The sequence below is a fragment of the Sebastes umbrosus genome, chromosome 8 (genome assembly GCF_015220745.1).
Source record: "Sebastes umbrosus isolate fSebUmb1 chromosome 8, fSebUmb1.pri, whole genome shotgun sequence".
NCBI lineage: Eukaryota > Metazoa > Chordata > Actinopteri > Perciformes > Sebastidae > Sebastes > Sebastes umbrosus.
In genome coordinates, this window is record NC_051276.1 from 27,989,922 (window position 1) to 28,013,700 (window position 23,779).

Sequence of the window (23,779 nt, forward strand, 5' to 3'; positions counted from 1 at the left end):
GTGTGTGTGTATGTGTCTAAGTCAGAGAGAAATTTGCTTACAAAAAGTGATCTCATATTGTTCGACAGTCGTTTTCTAAATAGCATTCGAAACCTGACCTTTCTTTAACCCTTTACTGTACTGTTTTTGTTTCTTTCCATCTTCTCCAGAGTATAATTCTGACAGCAAACCACAAAAGGAGTAGTGTGATGATAAACTACGTAGTGTAATCTAAAAAAAAAAAGCCCTGTCTTTTTTCCACAGCTTTTGTTTTTCTGAACAGATGTTGCTGTACTCTCAGACTGTCAGGTAACTCAGCAGTGATTCGCTTTGCAAAGCTTCTCTTCTTCATTCTCCTTTTATCCCAAAATGAAAACAGTCTGTAACCTAAAATGACATTTACATTCATTTGAACACCACATTGATTCAATTCCTAATCTAAATCTTGGAGAATCCCTGCGACTAAGTCAGTAGGGTGGGTCCCCCAGCTTGAGAAGTTGATAAGCTTTAATGAATTTCATACATTTGGGTTTCAGTGGAGAGTTTTCGTGTCCCTTGAGTGCTGTTTCTGAGGTTTCCCACACTGCTAACAAGATGAATCTGGGGTAAATGCTGAATTTGTAAAATATGTGGCATGGAAATTAACTGCACACATCGTCACCCTCTCCGGTGTCGGGAGGTAATTGATAGCAAGTTGTTGTGGAAGATTTTGTGAGGCATGCTATTTACTTGAGTCAGCCATTGTTACAGACAGCTAGAAACCATTCAACTAGACTTGTACTGTTGACTATAGGAGTGAAACTGCACACATGGTGTGAGACGTATCTCTTCCAGTCCATTGGATCTGTTTTGAACAGGATTTTTCAACCTGACAAGATAATCAACATTACTCAGTAGCACAGTAAAGATCTGTTAACGATGGTTGAAGGTAGAGTAGTAGTTGGCATATTATCCTGTTTAAAGCTGGAGGAAGCAGTTTATTTTTCTGCATTTGGCAAGACAGGGGAGGGAAGTTGGGAAGTATTGAGAGATAGACTACCACATTGCTGCTTACTGTGTGGTCTTTTCATGGGATTTGCTGACAATAACAAAAATATAGAATATAGTGAGCTTTATTCTTAATGAAAGCAGGTATTATGTTTTGCGATACTCAATCAAAATGAAAAATATTAATACACGGAAAAAATAACTACTGCAAAAACATTGTCTTAAAGGTGCAGTGTGCAGGATCTGGTGGCATCTAATGTAGCACTGAGGTTGCATATTGCAATCAACTGAAACTTCTAACCCGCTGCGTATTAAGATATAAACGGTTCATTCTAAGGTAACGAAAACACAACAATTCTTAGTTTCAGGTGTTTATACACTAAAGAAAACATACTTATTATTATTATATTCCATTTCTGCTAATAGATCCCCCTAAATGCTACACACTGTTCCTTTAAAACAAACGATATGGAAAAACAAAGTCGGTCGGTTGCAGAGTACTATGTTATTTGCACACTCTGCATAGTAGGAAATCCAACAGGCTCTGGCCCACTTGAGATGTGTAATTACTGTGGAGGGATAACAGGCTTTGGGAAAAGGCCAAGGATAAAACACACAAGGCCATGGAGAAAAACGCTCTGCTGCTAACCATCACACTCTGTCATTACCCAGGTCATGTAAAGAAGTCAAATAATATAGACAAAGCAGGACCAGATCACAGAACTAAAACACAATCAGAACTTGCCCTACTTTTTCAGAAGAACTGCTCTCCAGAGAGTGAATGACATAACATGCATTTGGAAGAAGGAGCACGTAAAACTCAAGTTTCACTCGGTAAATTTCGGCTCTCCCCAACATCTTTTTGGAGGACTGCGATACCGATGATGTAACAGCTTAGATATTCAAACCTTTACTATTTCAAACCCACAAGGGAGCCCGAAACACAGGTGTGCTCCACGACGCCTGCATCATGTTTGGCTGCTTTCCAAACAAGAGCTCAAACATCCATATTTGGCTGGAGTCTCTAAACATAGCGACTTCACAGATTTCCCGGCTCAAAGGCAGTTCAGGGTGTGTCGGGGTTGAGTCGGTGTACGTTAGATTTATGTCAGGAAACATTTTTGAAAAGCAGAAACATACATGTACAATATGAACTTCCACACATATGGGACAGGGCCAGCGATATCTGAAGGATATCAGTTACTTCCTTTTAGATTTACACAAATAAACAAACAGCTTGAGTTGTGAGACAAATCAGATTTTCTACCTTTCGTCCATCTTGGCCATGCAGTCCGGGGGGGCCCGTGACACCAGGCTCACCCTAAAAAAGGACAAATTGGGTCACATTCAATACACCAACCTATTTTACATGACTGTCTACTAATAATCGAGTAGTTCCTTGAAAGGAAAGATGGAAATATGCATACTTTTAGTCCTTTTGGGGCTTGACCAGGTGACAGTCCATAATCTCCTTTTTGTCCCTAGAACATAAAAACACAGATCATTTTATTATTCATACTTTTAGAGACACTTTTCCTCAAGTGGGTACAAGATGTGCACCAACGTTCACTGCATATTTTCTGCATTGCCCCACCGTTCCACTTCAGTTCGCCGTCTGCATTTACACTATCACAGAGCAATGAGTTCATCCTACTTATTGGTGAGTCTCAGCAGTTGTATTTACACAAAAGTGCAGTCCATTTATGCCCCGCGGGGACTCGGTTTACACCAAGCCAGCGAGAATTGATGGGGACTCGTCGTGTACATTCTTCTCCCTTTTCGGGCAGTGGGAATCCTGTCAGCGCTTTCTGAGTCAGCACTCAACGTCCAATCGTACTGGTGAAAGAGTGACCCAGACGGCATCGCAATTATAATGTAAGAGGTCCACGGAGAAATAGATCATTTCCTGTGTTAGTGCTTATCATCTAAAGAATTATGTAGAAAAAATGTTGCAGCACTGAGCTGGTTGGACTGTAATCAAACAACAGCTGTTACCGGCTGATTGCACGTGTTCTGACACATTTCATTTAGCAAATTAAATTGCAGAGAAATCTTATGTTTCTACTAGAACATGTTTACTGTGTTGCATCACCTCTTTTCACCATCTGTCTGAAACGCTCTGTTTGAGCTCCTGCAAAAACATTCCAGTCTGCTGCGATTGGTCAACAGAACCAAACTCTTGGTTTGTTTGGTCTGCGCTCCAGCTCCGCTCTCACTAGCTTTTAGGGCTTTCAATTGATCAAAATATTTAATCGTGACTAATCACGATTGTCCATGATTAATCGCGATTAATCGCAAATTAATCGCACATTTTTTATCTGTTCAAAATGTACCTTAAAGGGAGATTTGTCAAGTATTTATTACTCTTATCAACATGGGAGTGGACAAATATGATTGCTTTATGCAAATGTATGTATATCTTTATTATTAGAAATCAACAACAGCTGTCAGTGTGTCAGTACGCTGACTTGACTGTGACTTGCCCAAAATTGCATGTGATTATCATAAAGTGGGCATGTCTGTAAAGTGGAGACTCGTAGGTACCCATAGAACCCATTTTCAGGTTACAGGCCTTTGAAAATGGCCATGACAGTTTTTCCTTGTCAAAATTTAACGCAAGTTTGAGCGTTATTTAGCCTCCTTAATTCCCACCAGGCTATGACATGGTTGGTACCAATGGATTCCTTAGGTTTCTAGTTTCATATGATGCCAGTGTCTTCACTCTAGCTTCAAAACTGGTCTCGCTACAACCTCCGAAAGACTGATTGCGTTAAAGAAATTAGTGGCGTTAAAATGATTTTGTGTTAAAATCGTGTTAACTTTGACATCACTACTAGCTTTGTTTGAGGGAGTGCCAAACTAGCCACTAGGCATGTATTATGCAAATGTGTTACTTGTTGACATCACCACGTTACGGAAGAAAAGGCGGGACTTCAAGCAAGGCATTTCAGGCAGTTCAGGAGCAACTCCCTTTGACGTGGACTTTGGGCTTGTAACTTTGCTGAACTTTTACATGCACAACGAACTATATAACACACTAAAGGAAAGGGAAAAAGCACAAAAGCATAATAGGTCCACTTTAAGAAATTTCAGGGCTATTTTTTCTGCAGACGTCTTAGTGCAAAAGCCAATGGTTCAGTCATAGTGGAAAGACACGCACTGCTTCAAAGGAGTAAGTTGGATTTTACTGGGTAACTGGTGAAAGTACAACAGGAGTTCCCATCAACAGCACATCGGTCCATTTAAACCTACATGTTCGTGGCAGCTACAACTTGGCATTGAAAAATCTTTGTGGGAATTTTCCCCAGACTGATATCTGAACAGAGCCAAGAATGCAACTTCGGCCAAGAGCAACATGCATTCCCTGAACACTGTGTCTTTTCACTGTTTAAAGGTTTTCACCTCAACTACGTCATCTGAAGAGTTTAAACTCAAAGAGGAGCTAAGTGAGGTAATTTCTTCTGAAGGCTGAAGACCCTAATAAGCACTTGTACCTTCCACTGATTATACGTATTTTAGGCCTTCATTTAATTTTTTAAGTCTACTGGTAGGCCACTTACAGCAGTAGGTAACTTTATCATCATTACGTCCAGATAAAATGACATATTCAAAACAAAATTCAGCTAACAGGGAGGTTTTCATCCGGCTTGATCATTTTTCTTAAAGTAGAGAACTGTGCCAGACCAAACTGTCTTCTGTTTGAGGTTTGTGTGGGTCAAACTGAGCTGTGCCAGGTTTGGTAAGGCTCCAATAACACATATGTACGATATAGGAGTTATGTTTTTTTTTCCCAGGTTAAAGCAGGCCACAGCATGGTATCAATTATGTTGTTTTTAAATGTTTAAAGAAAGTGTGGAAAATGCTGAAATTCAACCCATTGGAGCGGATTAGGTGCAGACTTGAAATACGAGCAATTTTCCATTTTATACCAACATATTTTAACACACACACAGACTCCTTTGTGATCTAAGACTGACACATTATGGAGCTAAGCAACCATCTGTGTTGACAATTCAAATCAGCTGGAACACAGACTGATGTCAAGTACATGCAAATTAGTGTGTCAGAAAAGAGTTAAAACTGCCGCTTTCTCCTGAAGGGAAACAAATGGCTTTCTGAGAGGCTACAAGAGGTGTACTATGAAGCAAAGAGCATCTGACTTCAGACATGCAAACTAAGTGAAATCACAAACAAACATTGGATGAACAAGAAAAAACACAATAAATACTTGCTCTTAAATTTTACATTGTTGTTTTAATTCCCTTGTTACATCACTTAGATGTGGACCAAAGAAGAGTATTAAGGCTGTATGTACCATAAAACACTCCATATTGTGTTTTATTTACATTATCGTCTCTTGCATCCCCAAGAGGTTGACCCATATCTAGTCCTAGGTCTCCTTAAGGATCCAGTCTAGACTAGTATAAGTTCTTTCTTTGTTGTGTTTTTACACTGTACTGTTTTTTACCATGCTTTCTTTGTTTTGACCAGTCAGGGGACAGCAGATGTGAATAAGCTCAAAGCTATAATCTGGTACGGTCTTCAAATGGCGACATTTATGTTTAAACTGTACAATATATTGACAATATATTTAGAGTTTTATATAAATGTGAAAAAGTGAAAATTCAGACCCGTTTCCCCGCTGTGTTTTGTGGTGTAAACAAACCACAAACAGCATCAGAAAAGGCTCCTGTTATTCTGTATTTTTCTCCCTCAGCAAATCCCATGAAAAGACCAAAACAAACAGTGTGTTAGTCCACAGCTCAATACGTTCTCACTTCCCTACTCTGTCTGTGGCTCTCAGCCTCAAGCCCATTAGTTCCTACTGAAGATATAAAGTGTGAAAAACAGGTCACAAATATAAAGTTGATAAAACAGCTTGACCCTGTCTAGTCTATTTTCAAACAGATTAATACACATTTGGTGTGTTAGTGATTAATAGCACCAAGATGCGGAATAGACCATGATTGGCTTGAAATAAACTACTGAACAGTGTCAGTGTTCATGGTGATAAAGTGTAATGTCAACCATTGCAACAGTGCAGCTCATTTACGTGTTATTTATCGTTTGTTTCATGGGGTTTGTTGACTAAAACAATACATATTAGTGTCGTTGTTGTCTTGTGTTAGTCTGTATTAAAATACCTGTCAGTCAACTGAAGTGATCTGGGATCAAGGATTGTTCACCCCAAAATAAAAAAATACATATTTTTCTTCTTATCTGTAGTGCTATTTATCAGTCTAGATTGTTTTGGTGAGAGTTGCAGTGTTGGAGACATCAGCTGTAGAGATGTCTGTCTTCTCTCTAATATAATGGAACTAGATGGCACTCGGCTTGTGGAGCTCAAAGCGCCAAGAAATGGCAATGTCTCTTTCCAGAAATCATAACCCGGTTACTCAAGATGATCCACAGACCTTGTTGTGAGCAGTTTCGTGCAGGAACTATTTTCTTTCTACCGAACTACACCCACCAACCGTATCACCGTTAGGCTTGCGGTGTTAAAGGCGTTACACGGTGTTCGGGCATACACTGATTGCATGATTTGCCCACCGACCCCACTGTCGCTTTGCTTTTTTTACAGAAATAAAACCCATTAAGTTAATTTTCGCGTATCAGTGCCGTGTTATCAATACATACTCGGACGACGGACGCTACAAACTGAAAGTGAAAGTGTCTGCTCCGTACGGAGTCTCAGCTCAGAGTAGCAGGAGTCAGATTTCACACAAACAGGATGAGAGAGAGTTGACAGACAAGACGATGGCGGAGGATTTGGTGTCAAAGCAAAAAGCAAAAGTGCATGTTTGGCAATATTTCGGATTTATACCCAATGCTATAAGGGAACCATAACGTTAATGAGGCAATCACCATGCGAAAGACAAATTTGTCACAGTCGAAAGCTCGACCGGAGAGGCCAGACACACAGACGTCCAACGTTTAAGATCAAAGTAAGCGCTCTACACATATTGAGCATCAACTTTTCTTGTAAAATGTGTGTAATCTTCTGCACAGTTGGCGGGTGTAGTTTGGCAGAAAGAAAATAGTTCCTGCATGAAACTGCTCCCAACAAGGTCTGTGGATTGTCTTGAGTAACCGGGTCATGACTTCTGGAAAGAGACATTGCTATTGATTTTTTCAAATGTAATTTTGGTGCTTTGAGCGCCACAAGCTGAGTGCCATCTAGTTCCATTATATTAGAGAGAAGGCAGACATCTCTACGGCTGATGTCTCCGACACTGCAACTCTCACCAAAACAATCTAGACTGATAAATACAGGAATAATATGTCATTTTGATTGTGGGGTGAACTGTCCCTTTAACACTTTGGCTGAAAGAAAAAGACTACAGTCTAGATCCTCTACAAATTACAAGATGAGGCTTAGGGTTTTTTTCTCTTCCTAAATACAGAGTTAACAAGATATTGATTTGTACCTTCACTCCAGGAGGTCCGGAACGACCAGGGTTTCCATGTGGGCCGGGAGGACCCTGAAAACAGAGACACACATGATTGAGGAAGACACTGAGTAAGGGTGATCATCTGGGTCACTGAACAGGACTCCATTTCAGCAGCAAAGAGAGGTGAGTTAGTATTATATGTGAGGTTTTCACAGATGTATGCGCATATTGTATATACGGTCTGCATTACGGGACAGGTCATCTGTGCCCCGAGGTCCCTCTGTGTTTGTGTATAGGTGCTCCGTGAGACGTACTGCGTCTCCCGCCTGCCTCGCCTGTCAGCCCGCCCGTCCAAGTTATGACATATGGATGTGATTTTCCTCATCCCTACACTTTTCCACTGGTTTCTGGGGTCCCGCAGAGTGAAGGCCACTCATCCATCACACCATATTCTCCGATGGCTTTGTGCCACAAACTGTAGGTGTCTGTAATATATAACGTGCTTAGATGTAATTCATTGAGCCATCCGTGCCAAATGCTTTATCAAAAAGGACTATCTCCTGCAAGTCGGGCCAGGTGGCTGGACGCACAGGAGCAGAGAAGACAAAAAAGGGGACTATAAATTCAAGCAAGCTGCAAAGAGGGATTGTTTGGAAAAATAAAGCCACAACTTCCTGAGGCATCCAAGTGAGGAGCATTCGGTTCAACGGTCGAAACGCTGAGCATGGAAAATCTTCCCCGGCAAAATTGAAAGCATTGAAACATGTTCAGATGGCCCGAACAGGAAGCTACTGTATCTTCAGCCCGTTCTCGGAGTTGTTCAGACTTTCCAGAAAGGCTCCCCCCCCCCACCCTGAGCTGGAGGTGAGAGTGAGGGATAGGATTACTCTGAGTCAAACAGACGGAGGAGGCCAAGAGGTGTAAGTGTACGGTTGGGTGATCCAAACCGTCTCTGTTATTAATCTGCGCTAAAGTATCAGACTGTGAAGAGGAGTCGAACAGCCCGGGCAGCTCCCCTCCCCTCGAACTGGCCAGACCTCTCCTCTCGCAGCCGCTCCATGCTGGACATGTGGAGACACTTAACAGAAGCTCATCTACAGATTTCCTCCTCCTCTTCTATTCAGAGCGTTCCCCTTTTCCACTCTCTCCTTATTAAAACGTATGGAAGTCGTTATCCTCAAGATAGGAAGCAAAGGGAGGAGGAGACCGATAGAAAAAAGGGGGATGTCTGGACAGAATATTACAAATTGCATTCTTGCGGTACATAAGGTGAGGAGGCACGGCGCCGATGACAAGGTGGGCGGGTGAATGAGACACGTTGTCCATCTATCTTTGTGTGGGTGAGAAGAGGAATGAAGATCCTCTTTGCTTAATTACTGAAAAGAGCTCCTGATAAGAAAGCGTATAGAAATCACCAGCAAATACACACAAACGCTAATGTAAACCCAGGTCAGCAGCACGTACACACACACACACACACACTCACAGCTGAGGCCTGCAGATGAAGGGCACCTGTATGCCAGAGCTGTGGCCAGGGTTTACGATGTGGGCCAATGACTTTTACAGGACTGACACGTGGAGCGCTACTGTTTTTATAGGCCATTAACCCTGAACAGACCCGCTAACACCTTCGCTGGACTGCACTGGAGGGAAACTATGTCTTTAGCCTGATGATTATTCCATATAATGTATATTAAAAGGACCTTAACTCTTTTATTGTGGCAAGATCCTTGGTGCTAACTAAGTGCTAATTGCTTCCCTAAGATCAGAAATTCTCTTCTCAGAGAAACGGCGCGGCCAGATGTGCGACTGGGGTTGCGTCTAGCTGCCAGTGTTTTCTTTAGTCTGCCTTTTTTTTTCATTATTAATCTATCCAGTGTATTTTGGCATTTCTATGATATTTCATACTTATTTGAGTCATTTCCTCACGTTATGTTGATTAGCCACACTGTTTGCCAAAATTCTTCTGACAAATGACTTCATTTTGTGCTCAAAGTTTAAAAAAAAAAGGCAGTTGCTAAAATGGGAATATGGCGTATGACAATAGTAGAAGCTGCAGGTCATATATCATCCTCCAAGCTTGTGCAGGTGCACGTGTAATTCATTGCTTTAGCTTACTAACTGAGTGTTTTCATTTTGTCTTTTAGTTTCCCCCACCTTTTATTTTTTTATTTTCAGGTGAAATAAATGCAGTGGATTACACGAAATCCCACCAGATGCCGGGAGCGCCAAACGTTCAGCCCAAGAGAAAACAAGAGAAAAGTTCAGTTGGAGGAATAAATGAATCACAGTGCAGCCCGGTGCGGTGTGTCGGTGCTGGGAGCTGACGCAAGAGCGGTCGGTGCAGGTCGATGGTGCACCTCCAAAATGTCCTGAAAGTGCATTTCAAACGGCGGACTTCGGCAACATGTCCAAATGGTGATATTTGAAAAGCTTCAACTGGCAAGTGTCTGTCATTTCTGCTTAATAAAGGACTCATTATCAAAATTGTTGGTTAATTGTTTGTAGATCAATTAATTGACTTCAGTACAAAGTGCATCGGACTTTGGGACCTTGGGTTTTCTGTTGATGAATCATGTTTCTGAAAGTGGTGCTCTTCTATTTTCTGCACTTATTTAAAACAAACTACTCTTGCTGCAGCTGGAAATATAAAATGCATCATCTGCTTAGCACCAGAGGTGATACCACATACCAAAAGCAGCAAACATTTGTGTTAACTGGGTTAAATGACTGTTACAGTACATTAACATTTAAGTAATACATGAAAGACTGTGTAGATTAAAGGTTTCCAAATCTAGACATTTACAGATGTTCACGGTTTAATGGTCAATGCTCAAGAACAATTAATGATGTTGATGTTCACATCATCTGTGAACCTCCTGCCTCTTAACTTTAACTCTCTAAATGTGCTCCCTATTAGCTTTAGCACTAGAAATAGTGGAAACCTTCAGTGTAGCCAATAATGACAGAAGAACTTAATCAAGCCTTTGAGACCGCTCATTTGTGCCTACATATGCAATTCATTTCAGAAGAATCTCAATTCTACAACATACATAAATCAGTTCAGTTTTCTGCACCAATCAACCACCTGCAAAAAAAAAAAACAGAGCTCCCACTGAGTCCATATTTCCTGTCATAATAGTGTCAACCATTCTTAAAGCAATTATGCAAATGTTTTCAACTTCACAGAAACCCAGGATCACATACTGACTGCACGCTGGCCGCTCCGTTTCTCTGCACAAAGCCCTCTTTGATCCGCTCTCAAGCCTCTCCTTCAGGGCCGGGTGAACCCCGGCGCTCTGCCGGGCTTATGGCTGTGTAGAGGAACGTGGACGCTCTCACGTGTACGAGATGCTCGGTGGTGGCAGCGCTGAGACTGTGCGCTCATTAACACATGACACCTCACTGTCAGAGAGGTAAAGCCCTAATGGTGCTGTGCCACCCCCGAGCTTTAGAGCTTTTGTGATGAGTGAGAATGCCCCACACAGGTTGCATTGTTCACATATTTTGTTATCTGTTTCAGATCATATCTTGGTGCAACTCTCTCTAAATCTGATTTGAAAGGTGAAAGTGAAAAGAGATAAAGGCCTTCCGAAGATTAGAGTTGCTCACTGCAAATCAGACAATTCTGAGGAAAATACATTTATCGGACATCTTCAATTTCTTGAGGCTTTTCACTTCACGAAACAAAAGCTACCAAATCTTGTGGTACTGTCCACCTCAGCAGTCTTTCCAGTAAATGTATTTTCAATTAACATATGATTCATGATCCATCTCTATTCACAAGTTTCTACATAATTTCCCACAAATTAGGGCAAAAATGACATGCTTTATAACTCAAAGGTGCTAAATTTGAAATTCAGAGCATTTCTACTGCCTCCACATGGCTCTCAATATGGCGACGGCTGTGCTGGAGGCTAGCAGCTAACAGTGCTAACGGTGCAAACAACAACAACAGTGCTAACAGAACTAACAGTGTTAACCAGGGGGATCGTAGGGTGGGGGCTACGCTTCCGCGACGATTGCCATGGGTCGAAACGGCATTATCAGCTGTAACCACCATGAGTGCACTAACATGCACTAAAAAGCATGCACAGCCGGCCCGGCTATGTCAACAAAGTACAGAGAAGCTCTGATTACAACACACACACAGAGGGAGAGCGACTTCACTCTCTGCTCAGGTAGGCATTACTCCTCCTTTACATAGCAAATAGTTGTTTGCTGCTATTTTAATGCTCTGAATATCGTATAGAGAACCTTTAACAAACAAATAAGACTAAATTTTGTTGTACCGTCTTAAGATCACATGCATAGCAAAATTTTGATTTGGTGCGTGTCAGTGAAAGTACATCTGTTAACCGTTATCAGTATCAAAAATTAGGGCTGCACAATAAATCAAATATTAATCGCTATCACGATTTTTGGCTTCCCACAATTAAACGAACATGATCGAGTGATATTTTGATGTTTTAAATGCGTGCTCCGCTAATAAAAAACTCTGCTGCATAAATCAAGCGCTTCCTAAACTATCAGCTAGAGATGCACCGTCAATCAGCAGCCGATCAAAGCCGGCCGGTTTTCAGCAATCTCATATATCCGAGTCTTTGCTTGTCACACCCACATGTGCAGCCGCCACATGATGGTTTTACGTCGACAGAATTTTTGACGGTTGAAATGTAGAACAACATGGAAGTGAACGTAGCGATCTGTATATTTAAATGTGAAATTGCAATACAAATATTTTGTCCCTAAAATCTATGAATAATCGTGATCTCAATATTGATCAAAATAATCGTGATTATCATTTTGGCCATAATCGTGCAGCCCTACCGAGGATTGAAATTCACATTTGGCCTTTTTTCCAGTAATTGATTAATCTCTAAATACTTAAAGTTCAACACGTCTTCCTTGAAAAATGGACACAAATTGTACAACAGTGTCCTAAGTTATATTACAGTAGGACTTTAGTTTAATGCATACATTTGAAAGACAAAGAGGAAACAAACAGAAAAAAAAGCAGTCTGTTAATCAACTTTCCGCATATGGAATTATGGCATGTTTAAAATATAAAATCCCCTACTACTGTATAGTGAATGTCGCTTTTATTCCTACTGTTTGTACAAGCAATGCCCAGAGCAGAGTCCACTTTAGAGCTTTTTGTAGATCATGTGTGTATAGCTGCGAGGCATTTCTTACTAATCACGTGAACTATCCAGGAAAATTCTGATGGTTCAAGAAAACAATCAGCAAAAACTTGAACTGCACCCTCGGGTCCTTTTTTTTTCGCTCTGAGTCGGTGTGGCCCGCAGTTGGGTCTCAAGAGCTTGATGATGAATGAACTCTATAGAGGTTGGTGTACTACTGCACAGAGCTGCTGAGCTCCAGACAGGGTCTTAAATGCCTTTAATAAGATGGGGACAAAGCCCTCTTTCTTCCTTGTTTAAAGGGATTGGGTTCCCACACAGCCCACCCCCTCTGAGACCTGACCGCGGGGGCACGGTCTCACGGGCTGCGGCGGCAGGTAGCTCGTACGCACACTCCTCAGTAGCGAAAGTCCTCTGCAGGAGTACATCAGCAGGAGCTCTGCAAAAGAGCAACCAAAATGTGCATCCCTCCATTTCTTTCATTATTCCAGCATGCTTATTTCAGCAACTGTGCCAAATACAACTTCTGCTTTGTTCATTTTCATATAAGGGAGGTGAAGAGGTTGTGAACTACGTACATATACAACCATCAGCTAAAGGTCTTAGAAAGACATTAAAATAACAAACCGTCCCTCGGGACAAATCATCTCCCCGTGTTTTCTCTCTTCTTATATTTCTTCTGAAAACATGAGCTTAAAATAACATCTGCTCTCACTCGGTTCGGTTCCATGAGGAGCTCACAGTTGTAGACATGGCATTGAGCCCCAGAATGGGAGATATGGCACTGGAGGACACAGTAGAAGCATTCACCGATGTTAACATAGGAGCTATGCCTAATTTAAGTACCAGTTGTTTGTGTATGGGATAGAATAAGTACTTTTCTGGATATCTATATATATGTAGACTCACAAAAGTTATCTTATTTTTTCATGTCCACCTAATACCTACCATATGTGCTCAATTAATTTTACATTGGCAAGCCGCAGATTTGTAGCATGGGGCTGTTTGCTCTCCAGCTTTACAAATGGACCTTGGCAGCAAGAGAAGCACAGCTTGATCAAACCCAGAGCCAAAGCAAACTAACGTCTGGCTGAATAATGCGCCGTAATCCAAAGATGTCACTGAGTGCTTGATCAAAATGCTGCAGAGGTCGTGCATATCAGTGTGCTGATAATGGTGTAATCTTGGTATAATGCAGATCAAGACATGATTAAAGCATCATTAAGATACGGTGAAAGACATTTCAGGAGATTTTGGAGGAGGAATGAGAAGTGGTAATGGAAAAAAAAAAAAAAAAAGAGGGAGGTAAATTGGGAAACTTGTCACTGGTTGGGAGAAACTCACCCTTGGGCCCCTCTTTCCTGGCTTTCCTGGCAACCCTGGAAGTCCTTGAAGGCCCTAAAAAGAAAATATAAAATGTGTCAAGGACAGAGTGAAGTCTATGAATACGGGTTGCAAATGAGAGTTGTGGTGACATTTCAAGGGAGTCTAGAGAACAGCCTTGAATGGTAAAAGAGAGTTTCAAGTGTTCAGAGTAAAATCTGAAAATACATCTTGAGCTTTTTTTTTCTGATTTCATCAAATGATGTTAGCTGAGAGAGAGGACTGAGTGAGTGAGATGCTGGCAGACATGGGGATGTCTTGTCAGAGGCTCGAACAGTCCTGTCTCTTCGCAGCCAATATAACTTGAGCCCAAAACCCACAACAGCGCACAGACTGTAAGGCTGACTCATTGCACTGGCAGGCGGGTCGGCACTGGTTCCAGCCACAGCCAATCACATTAATTATGGGCATAAGCTAGCTTTAAAACAATTTCATACATGGATTAGCAAAGCTCTGAAAGGTTGAATCTAATGAGGGGTCAATCTGAGGAACCTGAGTTTGCTTTGAGACGTTTGATTGTTACTTATTTTCCCATGGCTCCACAAGGTTAAAGACAGAGGAAAAAAGGAAATAGGCCTTAAAAACAGCTCGAGGCAATTCAGCTTAAATTGGGCTACTGTAATAATGTCAGATGTATGTATAGAGAGCTTTTGTCTGACTTGAACAGCAGGTCCAACAGCTATAATTATACCCTTTCAGCCAGCATACACTCTGAAAGCCAAAATGCTTTCAGCAACCTTTAGATTCTTTAGACTGCAATCATCAGGCTGTCCACACACATGATAAGCTGTTTGAGCTGCAGTCCCTGCTGGGGTGGGCAGAAAGGCAGTGCTGGAGCTCACCTCTTTATAGAATTTATGCAATTTTCTAAACAAGATTTGATAGGTTCGAGTCATAATTTGGGATTATTTTGTCACAAATAGCTATTAAACTATTACAAACAAGATTAAAAATCAAAGTATCGCAGCAACAAGGTGTAAAATCCCAGTGGTGCAAAACTTTCAGGGCGGCACTTCTGCGAAGTTCAGATCATCGCTCTCTCCAAAGGCAAAGGATGCACCAATGCAACTTTTCCACTAGAGCTGCAACAGTCTCCGAACGGGTGCCGGTGTCTCCCTCTGGCCGCGGTCGGGAGGCTGAGGCAGGAAAAGCCAACACTAGGATCAGCAGTGATTCATGGAGAGACCTTCGTCTGGTCAGCTAACATTACTGCCAAGCAGCTGAAATATAGAGTGATATTGTGGTTTTAGCTGACGTGTGTCGCCTCACTGTTTTGAGCGATGCTCGTTCATGTCTATGTAGAGCGAGCGCAAGCGCGAGCATAACGCTGACTTTCGTTGACTTAACGGTTAAATGGGCATATGATATCGTCTCATCGCAGGCCCCTGAATTGAATCGCATTGAAATCGTGTCAGACGTTGTGATATCAGAAAATACCGTATTGTTGTCCAAAGAATCGATTATCATGATGAAACTTGTGATTCACACCACTAATTAAAAGCCTGTATACTTCACTGGTTGAGGTATTGGAATCATCTTAAGGTAATGGGCACTACAAATCAGAGCAGCGGCAGCCATGACTGAATAAATGTAAGTGAAAACTTATAATGACATTGACACAGAAACTTTATTTACTTGTGGATTGGTCACGTCTGACCCGTTCCGGGTTAATTAGGTCAGTGTCGGCGAAGATAACGATCCGTCCAGCGTTTCGGAGCTGTGCCTCCCTAAAACAATACAATTCGGCTGCTGATCAATGTGTTGACAGCCGACGGGAACCCCAAAAGGTTTTCTTTGAACAACCCCTCCATTAGACTGAAGACCTCACTTGATTATCTAGTCATCAATTTCCATCCTCCCCTCTTCAGAGCGTAGGCTTGTTGAATAATTCATCAGCACTTATGTTATCCATCAGAGCTGTCATGCTGTTTTTAAAAAAAAAAGAAGTTGCAGTAGTCTCTGTCGCATTTACTTTCAAAGACAATCCTGCTCTTGTGAGCAGTTGAAACTGATGTCTTTTTAAACAGACCATGGCCCACCAATGTCAAACCCAATCCCAGTGGAGGGGGTTCAAAAACTCAACAATGTGCTTCTAGCCATCGCTAAAATGATTCAGAGGACAATATAAAATTGCCTGAACATAAGTCAGAACCCATGCCTGACTCAGCAATCTTTGTAGACTTCATACTAAAACATTTAACAAGCAATACAACAGTGAAAACCCTCATGAAGGTAACCTTTACTATACACCAGGGACTGATGGGCATCGGTTACAGCACTTCTCTCTCATAAAGAAACGGGCTCCGGGGGCAGAGCTGTGGTTTCTCTCGCTGCCAAAGCAGCAAAGCCTTACTTAAAACATTCTTTTGGGTCAAACATGACCCAATGCAAGACAGAGAAGTCCTTTTAACAATGGAAAATGTGGGTAACCATCTTATGTTCAACAGAGGATCAGTGTCTGACAGGCCCACATGAATGTATACAGTCTACAGTCAACACTGGCTGGTGAATGACGAGATGAAATACTTTGACTGCTCTGAACTCTAAAATGTCAGTCTTACGCTGCCGTCTCAAGATGATCCAATGGTTTCTCTTTATAAGTAACTTTTCGGTTCAACCATTTTAACAGTGAAGCTTGTGTTGTGATTCTTTGCAGACATGCAAAACCTCCGACCTATAATCAGAACAGTGTTTTGAAATGTAATACTCCATGTGGTTTAACATTCGAGGATGTTATTGTCAGAGGAGAATATTTTTTAATGGATTATACATTTAACTTTCTTTATAAAAATTGTAGAGTCTGCATTTTAAAGTTTAGTCTGTTGACCCGTCCCAATGTCAGCTTGGATCGGCTCCAGCCCGCCCATGACCCTGAACAGGATAAGCGGTTTCCAGATAATGGACGGATGGATTTTATAGTTTCTCCATATGGAATTCAGAGCATATCTGGTGCCACCACACAGCTCTCAATATGGAGACGGCTGAGCTGGCGGCTCGTAGCTAACGGTACTAATAGTGCTAACAGTGCAAACAACAGCAACAGTGCTGATAGAGTTAACGGTGTTTACCTGAGGGGGAACCCAGGGATTCAGCCAGTGTACTACAAGCCCAGTGGCCTGCCGGGCCTAATCATTGGGTGGTTAACGTTAGCGAGTGTCGGTGTGTGCGGTAGGGAGAGACGGAGAGAGGTGAGAGTGTACGTGTGCGTGTGTGACGGATGGTGAGTATATGATGTTATTTCTGTGAACGTAGCGGTGCAGTGTGTGTACAGTTTAGACCGTCGGTTAATAAATGCTACAACTCCTAGGCCAAGAGCCCGTGTCTCGCTTGTCACCTGCAGCTTAAAGTGAAGGGGGTTAGCCCCGAAGTTAACGACAACAACAGCCCAGGCTCGCTCACTTAAAGTGGGCTTGAACTTTAAGGTGGACCAGCTATTATTATTATTTCACTGACAAGCCAAAGTGATTTCATTCTCTGCTCAGGTGGACATTACTGCTCTATATCTTTACATAGTAAATAGTTGTTTGCTGCTATATTGATGCTCTGAATCCAATTTATAGAACCTTTAAAGAAAACAAAAGACAATTTTTGATTTCCTACAATTCCCTCACGTCATGCCAACAAGTCTGCGGTGCTTAAAATGCGAAAAATCACTTTGTATTTTTACCCTAAATGGATAATTGTGCACAAGTGCTTTATCCTTTTTTACCTTTAACCCTACTTTAAGAGTATCCATTGTCTGAGCGGTCACACTCCCTCTCGGAGGAATCTAACACTTCCGCGCCAGCCCCTCCACTCACACAAACACTAACTGACACAGGCCAGCAATGAACCGGACTATTTCTACCACCACTGCTAAAAAGGAAATTACACATTAATCAGCAACAATTGGACGGGGATAGGAAGCCTTTAACACCACATGCAAGTAAAACAAAAATGTGGGAAATGGAGCAATCCTGAATCCTCAACACAGCAACACACCACTGCGAAAAATAAACAAACATTTCAGACATGCATTGCTGCCAGATTCACAAAACCACACGACCAAAAGGCACGTCAGTAAAACAAACATCATCAAAGAAAGGCATTTAAATAACAAGCTGTCATAATTGTATATCATTATGATCCAGTGATGTAGGAAGTTGGCCCAAAGCGTAGAAATATGGCAGCCAAGAGTTAAAACGTGCATCTATTACAATTCAAATGCCCTATTTCTAAAGTTATTCATACATAAAATAAACCGTAAAACACTATACTGTAAACAGGTCATAAGTTAAATAACTTTCCTGCACAAAGAAGCACTTATTGTGGCTCAAAGGTGTGACAAACACGGGTTTCAGGAGCAGGTGTATGTTGTGTTTGTTTAGAGGTCGCACACTCACCGGCGGTCCTGGTTCTCCCTTTAGTCCAGGTGGTCCAGCCAGCAGTGAGAACTGGGTCGGTTCCAGGTCAAATGTTTGAAAGCCATCTGTTGCAGCTGGAGTGACTGGAATAAGTGAGGTGGGTTTGACATCCTGCACGCTGGTCACCTTTGGCTCAGGTTTCTTTGGAGCTACTGTGGTCAACTGCTGTTTCTGCTGGAGGTCGACGTTTGAAGGAGCCCCCTGCGTGGACGCAGCTGTGGTGTGGAGGTTTGGCTGCATCTCGGACGGTCGGGTCGAAGCAGGTAAATCCATTCTTTCACCAGAAGGTTTCTGAGAATTAGTATCTCCTTTCTTTGTGTTCCCTCCAGCACTGCCATGTGAAGTTGGTTTGGGTTTTGGTTGCGTCCTGCTGATCCTAAGAGATGTAGAAGCAGTTTGAGTCAGAAAACTAAACAGACTTTCCCAGCCCGGATGAAGCGGCGGAGAAACAGCCACAGCGTCAGGTTTTGGAGTGCTCACAGTCTGATACACAGATGTTTTGTTCTGCATCAGCGAGCTGTCAGTTGGAACAAGAATCGTAGTCCTGGTGTTTTCCTCAGTCGAGGCCAAAGCAGGTCTCTGGGCCTTTTTGGATATCTCTGTCAAAGACAGTGGAGTTATATGAGTGACAGTGATGTTTGGGTCTATGGAAAGTAGAGGTAGCAGGGCTGGAAACACGGGCCGATACGTGTCGGCTTCTCTGCAATGTTTCTTAATGTAATCACAATAGTTATGAGCTGCCTTGGCAGAGGGATAAATGTCAAACTGACAAATGGCGCCTTCAAACGGCACCGAGTTGTGGTTCATTTTGCCCAGCAGGAAGGAGCCCTCTGCGTCCAGGGCCTCCTCTTTTTTTGAATGCAAATCTGCATGTACACTTCTCTCTCCGCAAGAAGTGTGTAAGAACACCCGGTGGCCTTGGATATCCAAGGCCAGACTGTGCCACTGGCCATCGTGGACATCATAGTCGAAGCTCACAGAGCTCCTCGGTCCCACATGGACCAGGATCGACCCCGGTGCGAACTGCACTCCGAGCTGCACTTTCCTTTTCTTAGACAGCACTGAGAAGAGAAAGGCGCTGTTGACGCGGTGAACAGACAGGCTGAGGATCAGGGAGAGATTGGTGGAGCTGTAGGTAGCGGGGATAACAGTGCGCAGAGGCACCTGGACGCGTGCCCTCGGGGTGAGGATAACTCCAGACTTGAAGGGGATGATGCCATTAGGGATGGATCGAGCGCCTGAAGATGCCGACCCGCCTGATCTTCGCCCAGAAAGCCCGAGCTGCTGCAGAACATCCACATCTTCAGAGAAACAAGAGAGAGAAGTCAGTGACCTAAAGATACTGAACAAGAACTAACTTTTTTTTTTACAATATTTCTAAGTTTATATAACAGAATATGTATTTGTCTTTTGCAGGCACCATTTTCTAGGCTTTTTTTCCCCTAAATAACTTACATTTTTACACTTAAAGGCCCAGAGCACAAAGGGCTTTAACATATGAATGTCAAAATTAAAAGAAAAAGCTATTGCATAACACATTTCACTTTATATGTGCACTTAATAAGCTATTTAAAAGAGGATACTGTATTAATTTGCGTAACACACCTATTAACAACCTCCCACTCAAGTGCACTGATCTGCATCAAAGTATAATCTCAAAAAAACAAAATTGCAGTAATATAATTAGGTTGTGATGCCGAGCTGGGAGTTCACAAGTTTAGAGTTAGACTAATGAAAATCCTGCGGCAAAAGCTATTTAAAAAGGCTGCATAGAATTTACGATAGGGCCACACATCAACATCTAGTTTTGGAGGTTGCTGCAAATTATGTAATCGTTACATCAGTCATAATTAGAGCAATCTCAGGAAACGGAGGCCGATCCCTGGAGAGGACAGAGTTGGGGTTCTAAGACGTGTATTAGTGCAGAGACAGAAGAGCCATCTCACTTTATCTGGTAATGTCTGTTGATTAAAGATGATCGCTCTGACAGGGGCCCGAGCTCGTGAAAACATACCGGTGTTTTCTGCAGGTTTTTAATTGCTACTTGCACCTCATAGGAGGAAAATGTGGCCAATTTTCCCACATTACAGTCTTGTGAGTACTGTATATTTCTCCTAATTGGATCCACAGCTTTGTGTGAGGTTTAATTAAATCCACATTTCACTGGAGCAAGAAACAGCCTTTATTTCAAGAGTATTCTTTACAATAAATTGGGGCTGCAACTAACGATTAGTTTCATTGTCGATAAATCTATTGATTATTTTCTTGATCAGAGTAAGTTCACACTACACGACTTTAGCCCTGATTTTCCACTCAGCGACAGTTCTTAGAGCTCCTCAACAAAAGCCCCAGATCACAAGGGTCACCTGTAACAATAGGAACTTACTGTTTGTGTTGCATTTGCAACACGTAACAAAGTTGTTGCACCTAGAGGAATGAATAGTAAAAAAGAGTGTGGAAACCAGTGGAAACAGACTATTTTGTAAGCACATGTGCCAACAACAACATCAGCATTGAGTTCCATGTATGGTATCACATCATTTACCGTGTATTTCTCACGCATGTTTTTGTGACAAAACTTAGTTTGTAGACCTCATCGGGGATTCCTCCCGGTGAAAGATCTTGTGTGACCTGCTGTCGCTGGTCAGTCATGTAGTGGGAATACCACAACGACTTAAAGACTCACGACTAGCAAGTTGTGCAGTGTGAACAGTACTAAGATCTGATGACTTTGAATGTTTGGTCTATAAAATGGTGAAAGAAAATGGTGAAAAATGGCGATCGGTGTTTCCCAAAGCCCAAGATTACGTACTCAAATGTCTTGTTTTGTCCACAACTCAAAGATATTCAGTTTACTGTCATAGAGGAGTAAAGAAACCAGAAAATATTTGCATTTCAGAAGCTGGAATCAGAGAACTTTGGCTTGTTTTTCTTAAAAAATGACTGAATATCAAAACAATTGGCGATTAATTGATTAATTGTTGCAGCTCTAGTGACCACCCATTACAGTACGCGTAGAGAAAGGAGAGCATACGGGTTGTGATACTGAATTGACACGATTTGGTATTTCACAAGAAGTACAGTAAAGTTAAAAATTAGAGAAAGAAAATAATGTTTTTAATCTCTAGATCATCTCTCAACTCCAAAAAACTGCTGTCCTTTTCAACCCCTCAACCCAACGTGGTGGTCCAAAACCGCAAACCGAGAACCTCTGAAACAACACCACCAAGGTTATGCTAAATCTAGGATATTACTTTTGCAAGCAAAACATTCGGCGCTCTTAGAAAGTCAAATCTGGTTTTGGTTCAAACATCAAAACAGACTGGAAATGTTCCCACTATCATACCATTGTCTATTGTTAGGCACCGGTGCAAGTCATCAGTAATGTCAAACAAAAGCTTTTTTGTTTAGTTTAGTTTAGTAAGGTTGGAAAATAAAGAAGAATTGATCATCCCCCGGCCAATCAGCATATCCTGAGTACAGTACATTAATCTTCGCAGTACGTGCAATGTGGAAACTAAAAGCTTTCATATAGATCTCAAACATCCGCCTTCTTCCATACTAATACAAAACAAATGTGGGCAAGACTGAAATAAACTGCTAAATGATGAATTACGGCTCAGCAGAGAAGAAACAAGTATAGACACTAGACATGTTGGGGAGGGAAACCCTGCTTAGCGAGTGCAGGCAGTGGGAGGTCAGCTCGATAGAAAAACCCACACATAGAAAAGAAACATCAAACAGAAACTGAAAAAAAAAAAAAAAAGAACAAAGATTTTCTTGGGCTGAATTTCACATATAGCGTTTGAATTGTTAATGTGGTATGAGGAAAAGCAAAATTGTTCTTTCATTGTGTGATTTGTAATCTACTTTCAGGGCTTACCCTGCATATCTAAATCTTAGCGGGTAGACGAGACGCCTACGGCTTTTTTGTGACCTCCTGATGAGCTGGAGAAAAAATAACTGAGTATAACACGTCCTGGAGACAAAGCACTGCTAGAGAACAAGCGTAGCAGAACACAACCTTTCTCACAAAGCAGACACGAGCACAGACTAATGCATTTCCACTATTAGTACGTCGTCAATGCGGACTCAACATTCCTGCAGCTTTAACTTCAACTTTGCGCTGGAAACTAAGTAACACGACTGGTTCTTAACATTTAATACAACTAGATTACTTCCAGCAACTCTGCATCCAAATGTTTTTGGGTTACACCGGGTTTCTCAAGAAACAGGGAGTGCATTGCTAGCCTCTGACTCAGCACATTCATGCATCCTCTAGCCAGCGGATATTACTAAAAAGTCTGAAACTCAGTCAAAAGTTGTCTCAGTTACACTTTTCCCATGCCACATTAAAATGGATGATTTTTTTTCTTTAAAAAGTCTCAGAGCGAGCAATGGGACATCACGATTCCTCACATCTGTGAGTGCTCTCCCAGTGTGTATGTCTTTACCTTATTACCTATGAATTATTTACTATCGTCATTATTATTCAAACCGTTTCCTTTCTGCTTAGATGGCATCAAGGTAGAGGTAGAGGTAGATGTAGAGGTGGGGGGTGTGAAACAGTAACAGTGGGGTTGCTGGTGTGATTTCCAGCACAGACATGTGAGCCATCATCTGGAAGCAGGCTGGTATTACGACGAGTGGTTCAAAGAATATGTACATACATTTTATAACACAAAGTCACTTTGCAAACCTGTTTAAATGTTTATTAGGGCTGTCAGTTGATTCAAATATTTAATCATGATTAATCGTATGATTGTCCATAGTTATTCGTGATTAGTCACAAATTTTTTTATCTATTCAAAATGTACCTTAAAAGGAGGTTTATCAAGTATTTAATACTCTTATCAACATGGGAGTGGGCAAATATGCTGCATTATGCAAATGTTTGTATATATTTATTATTGGAAATCAATTAACAACACAAAACAATGACAAATATTGTCCAGTAACCCTCAAAGGTACTGCATTTAGCATAAGAAATATGCTCAAATCATAACATGGCAAACTCCAGTTCAACAGGCAACAACAGCTGTCAGTGTGTCAGTGTGCTGACTTGACTCTGACTTGCCCCAAACTGCATGTAATTATCATAAAGTGGGCATGTCTGTAAAGGGGAGACTCGTGGGTATCCATAGAACCCATTTTCATTCACATATCTTGAGGTCAGAGGTCAAGGGACCGCTTTGAAAATGGCAATGACAGTTTTTCCTCGCGAAAATGTAGAGTAGGTTTGGAGCGTTACTTGGCCTCCTTCCCGACAAGCTAGTATGACATGGTTGGAGGCGATGACTGCAGTGGCTGAAACGTTATTAAAGGATCATAAAAGTAAGACAGAAATTATGTCTGTTATTGGTGATGTACAATTTGGTGGTATGAGTAGCTCTCGGCCACTTTCATTTTGTCAAATTAGCTCTCAGAGGGAAAAAGGTTGGAGATCCTTGATCTACAGATCTGAGCCGTCAAATCTGCTCCAGGGATGCTG

At 41.8% G+C, this 23,779-nt stretch overlaps 1 protein-coding gene across 2 annotated transcripts in view; it reads right to left on the minus strand.

Annotated features, from left to right (window-relative positions):
* The window catches only part of col27a1b (collagen, type XXVII, alpha 1b), a 108,316-nt gene that overhangs the window by 78,935 nt on the left and 5,602 nt on the right, over positions 1–23,779 (minus strand). For both annotated transcript variants that reach the window (XR_005207812.1, XM_037777094.1), the window contains exons 3-7: positions 18,268–19,589; positions 13,847–13,900; positions 7,395–7,448; positions 2,394–2,447; positions 2,234–2,287 (exon numbers count right to left, since the gene is read on the minus strand). Coding sequence is in view for 1 of the 2 variants with exons in the window: in XM_037777094.1 (XP_037633022.1) it covers positions 2,234–2,287; positions 2,394–2,447; positions 7,395–7,448; positions 13,847–13,900; positions 18,268–19,589 (1,538 nt within the window). In the remaining variant the exon portion in view is untranslated. The remainder of the gene's footprint in view (positions 1–2,233; positions 2,288–2,393; positions 2,448–7,394; positions 7,449–13,846; positions 13,901–18,267; positions 19,590–23,779) is intronic.